The 3537-nt window shown below is 48.3% G+C and overlaps 1 protein-coding gene across 1 annotated transcript in view; it reads left to right on the top strand.

Annotated features, from left to right (window-relative positions):
• Positions 1 to 3537, top strand: part of ESYT3 (extended synaptotagmin 3) — a 76732-nt gene that overhangs the window by 44095 nt on the left and 29100 nt on the right. Inside the window, exon 6 of the mRNA XM_006017922.3 lies at positions 1956 to 2022. Within this exon, the coding sequence (XP_006017984.1) occupies positions 1956 to 2022 (67 nt within the window). The remainder of the gene's footprint in view (positions 1 to 1955; positions 2023 to 3537) is intronic.

Consider the following 3537-nt stretch of genomic DNA (forward strand, 5'->3'; position numbering starts at 1 on the left):
GCTGTCCGGCAAGAACTGTTTGCTGTCATTGCTATGAGTTATTAGGCTAGGATATTATCTCACAATAGCATAACTGCGGGAGGGAAGTGGGCGACTGAGGCAGGAGCCCTGGGTGCTGCCTTGGAGGAAAGGGGGGACACAAAAATAGATGCTGTTGCATCAGCAATCGGCCGTGCTGCCGCCATCTGCCGCGCACCAGCTGCTACCCTGCAATATCTCAGGAGAACAGCCCTAATTCCCTTCAGTAAGAGAAGAGTGTTTTGGAGGAATAAAACCCTTAGGCATTGGGATGTAAACCAGTTTCTGATGACGATTGGGAAGTATCTTCTTCTTTAGGCAAATTGTCCCCTAAATTCCACTGTGGGCTTTGCACCATCTGCTGTGAGATGGTGCACGGACTGTAGCACGGACTTCTGATACGATTTAGTTTGCAGCAGAAATGCCAGCAATAGCAATAGTAACTACAAAGATCTTCTTTTCCCCGTTGAAAAAAAAAAGAACAAAGAATGTGGTAGCACGGACCATGAATATTGCACGTGAGAAAGGTCTGAAGGCGGCAAAGACAGCCAGGGAAATCTGGAGTATTAAGCATGGTTCTGGAGCCAAGCTTCTCCTAGCAATAAAAGGTATTAGGGGTTGTGTTGGGATTGTCCCTAGCTCTGCAGAAAGACGCACAAGAGTTTCTTCAGTTGAGGAAGTGAAATCTAACAATGCCTCGTGACAGCTGCATATAGATTCATCTTGACTTATTTTATTGCAAGTTAAGGGTCTTGCTGTGGGTCTTCCTCTGATCCCTTTATTTGGGTAAAGCTCGCTCTGCAGTCGTCATAAGCTAGAGTGCAAGACACAGCCCAGGTGATTGCTATACAAATGCAGAGATGTTTAACGCACCTGGTTATGTCACTTTTGCTCAGGTTCAACCAGTAACAAAATGTTCAGTGTGCTTGATACACCTAGCACACGCACAGGCCTGCATTGCCAGAACATTACAGCTTTAAAACTGTACAATGTAAACCTGCTGGAATATGGCCGGGAACTTTGTTTGACTTTATTTTTCAGGTCCCGTCTGGGTTCCCTTAGGTTTTGTGCCAGTCAGCCTTGAGAGTCTGCCCATCCAAAATGGTTCTTTCTTCACTCTTTTGAATGAATTAAAATCTGGTCTTGACTCCTTAATAAAGGCATCTCCTTAATATAGGACCAAACAGAATTGCGGCACCATGTTTCAGATCCTCCGTCTGAGGCAACAGTTCAGGGCTTGTCAGGTTTTGTAGACTTGGAGCGAACAGTACTTTTTCCCGTAAGGTGGCATTTCTCTCTCTGATAAAGGGCCTTGTAAGTATATTCCCTACTTGCCGAATGATTGCATCCCACATCCCTTTATTGAGGGCCGGATATTCCCCATGGGAACTGACCAGCAGTTGACCAGTTGTCTGTCTGTCTTGTCACCTTGGCCTTGGACGGTTATTTTTAGGATGGACTTTGCATCTGTATTGAGTTTCTCTGGCCCAGGCTGCTGCAGTGTGATGCTATATGAGCCAAGAGAGGTGAAATAGTATCTTGGGGCCTGACTGGTGTCATGGGGCTCTGCATTAGTCACAGGTGGTTGGTCTGGGGATCCTACGATAGGACTGGGGAGCCCCGGGGTGTTCCTTTACTCCGTGGGACTCCTGTATCCCCTGCTGCTGCCTTAAGAGAAGTATGTTCCTCCCAGCTGCCAGTCCTCTGAGAGATGGAGCAAGAAATAGAAATGCTGCTATCCTAGTTAGCTTTGAGATTTTTGGTCTTTATAAAGTCCCAGCCTTTCCGATTAAGATGGCAGGCTTTCCTCTCAACTGTAACCCCAGCCACTTCTGCCGAATTGTGTTGGTAAGGTTGATGTGCTAACTCTTTACAGCCCCGTTTTGTACATCTTCAGCTGTTGCAACCACTGGAATAACATGAGACCTTTCTCTCAGTTATATAGGGGACTGCGAAATTCATATGGAAGTATCCAGATTTAAAGTTGGAGTGAAAGGCATCCAGGTGGGTATCATGCAGATATTATTCCCGTGATATTGTGGGTGAGGTCTGAGACACCTGTGGCCTGCTGGAAAGGCCATGGGAGACCTGGCATCTATTTCTCACTCTGCTGCTGGGTGATATTGGAAATGTTACTTCATTTCTTGCTGTTTCCACCTGTCTCCTTTAGAAAGGATTTTGAGACTTAAAATGAAAAGCTCTATAAAATAGTAGGTGGTGCTGTGTGTTAAACCTCTGGGAACTTCATGGTGACTGCAGTGATATTGTGATGAATGATGATACCTCCAGTTTAAGTACAGGCCCTCTACCACTTGAATTTAAAAGCGAATAGGATTTTCTAGGGGTTATAGACACCCAGTGCCCTCAGACTCGATTGAAAATCACAGCTTTGGCTTCATAGAGTCTCTGATAGCTGAGGAAAATGTCTGATTCTGCTTGGGAGAGGGCATTAGTTCTCCCATGCAGTTGCTGGTTGATAAGTCACTTTAGACTCCAGATTTCCTCTTTGTGAAAAAGAGGATCTATGGAGCACAAAGGGACAGGCCTGTCTAAAGCACCTGTACTGACCTGGGGCAGCTGTTTGAGAAAATTATCCAGGAACACATCTGCGAGGGGGCAGCAGGGGAGATTATGCTTAGGGGCAACCAACATGGGTTCATTCGAGGCAGGTCCTGTCAGACCAACCTGGTAGCCTTCTATGACCAGGTCATAAAATCCTTAGACACAAGTATCGCGGTGGACGTAGTCTTTCTGGACTTTAGGAAGGCCTCCGACACTGTGTCTCACCCCTTTCTCATTAAAAAACTAGGAGACTGTGGCACTGATGCCTACACAGTCAGATGGGTCACTAACTGGCCAGAGGGCCGCACCCAGAGAGTGGTGGTGGATGGGTCTTATTCGACCTGGAGGGATGTGGGCAGTGGGGTCCCCCAGGGCTCAGTCCTCAGATGAGGGGGTGAAAAGCGCCTTGTTCAAATTTGCTGATGACACTAAGATGTGGGGGGGTGTGGGCACGCTAGAAGGGAGGGACAGACTTCAATTGGATCTGGACAGGTTACAGGGGTGGGCAGATGAGAATAAGATGGGAGTCAATACTAACAAGTGCAGGGTGCTGCACCGGGGGGGGGAAGAACCAGCAGCATATCTACAGGCTGGGGAACTCCCTTCTCATCAGTGCGGAGGCAGAAAAGGATCTTGAAGTCATTATAGACTCCAAGATGAACATGGGCTGCCAATGCAGGGACGCAGGCAGTAAAGCTAACTGCACCTTGTCATGCATCCACAGATGCATCACGAGCAGGTCCAAGGAGGTGATCCTCCCCCTCTATACGGCACTGGTCAGGCCGCAGTTGGAGTACTGAGTCCAGTTCTGGGCGCCGCACTTCAGGAGGGATGTGGACAGCATGGAGAGGGTCCAGAGGAGGGCCACTCGCATGGTCAAGGCAGCAAGGCAGGCCCTACGAGCGGAGGCTACGGGACCTGAACCTGTTCAGCCTCCACAAGAGAAGCCTGAGAGGG

This window comes from Alligator sinensis, unplaced genomic scaffold, assembly GCF_000455745.1.
Source record: "Alligator sinensis unplaced genomic scaffold, ASM45574v1 scaffold4_1, whole genome shotgun sequence".
Classification (NCBI taxonomy): domain Eukaryota; kingdom Metazoa; phylum Chordata; order Crocodylia; family Alligatoridae; genus Alligator; species Alligator sinensis.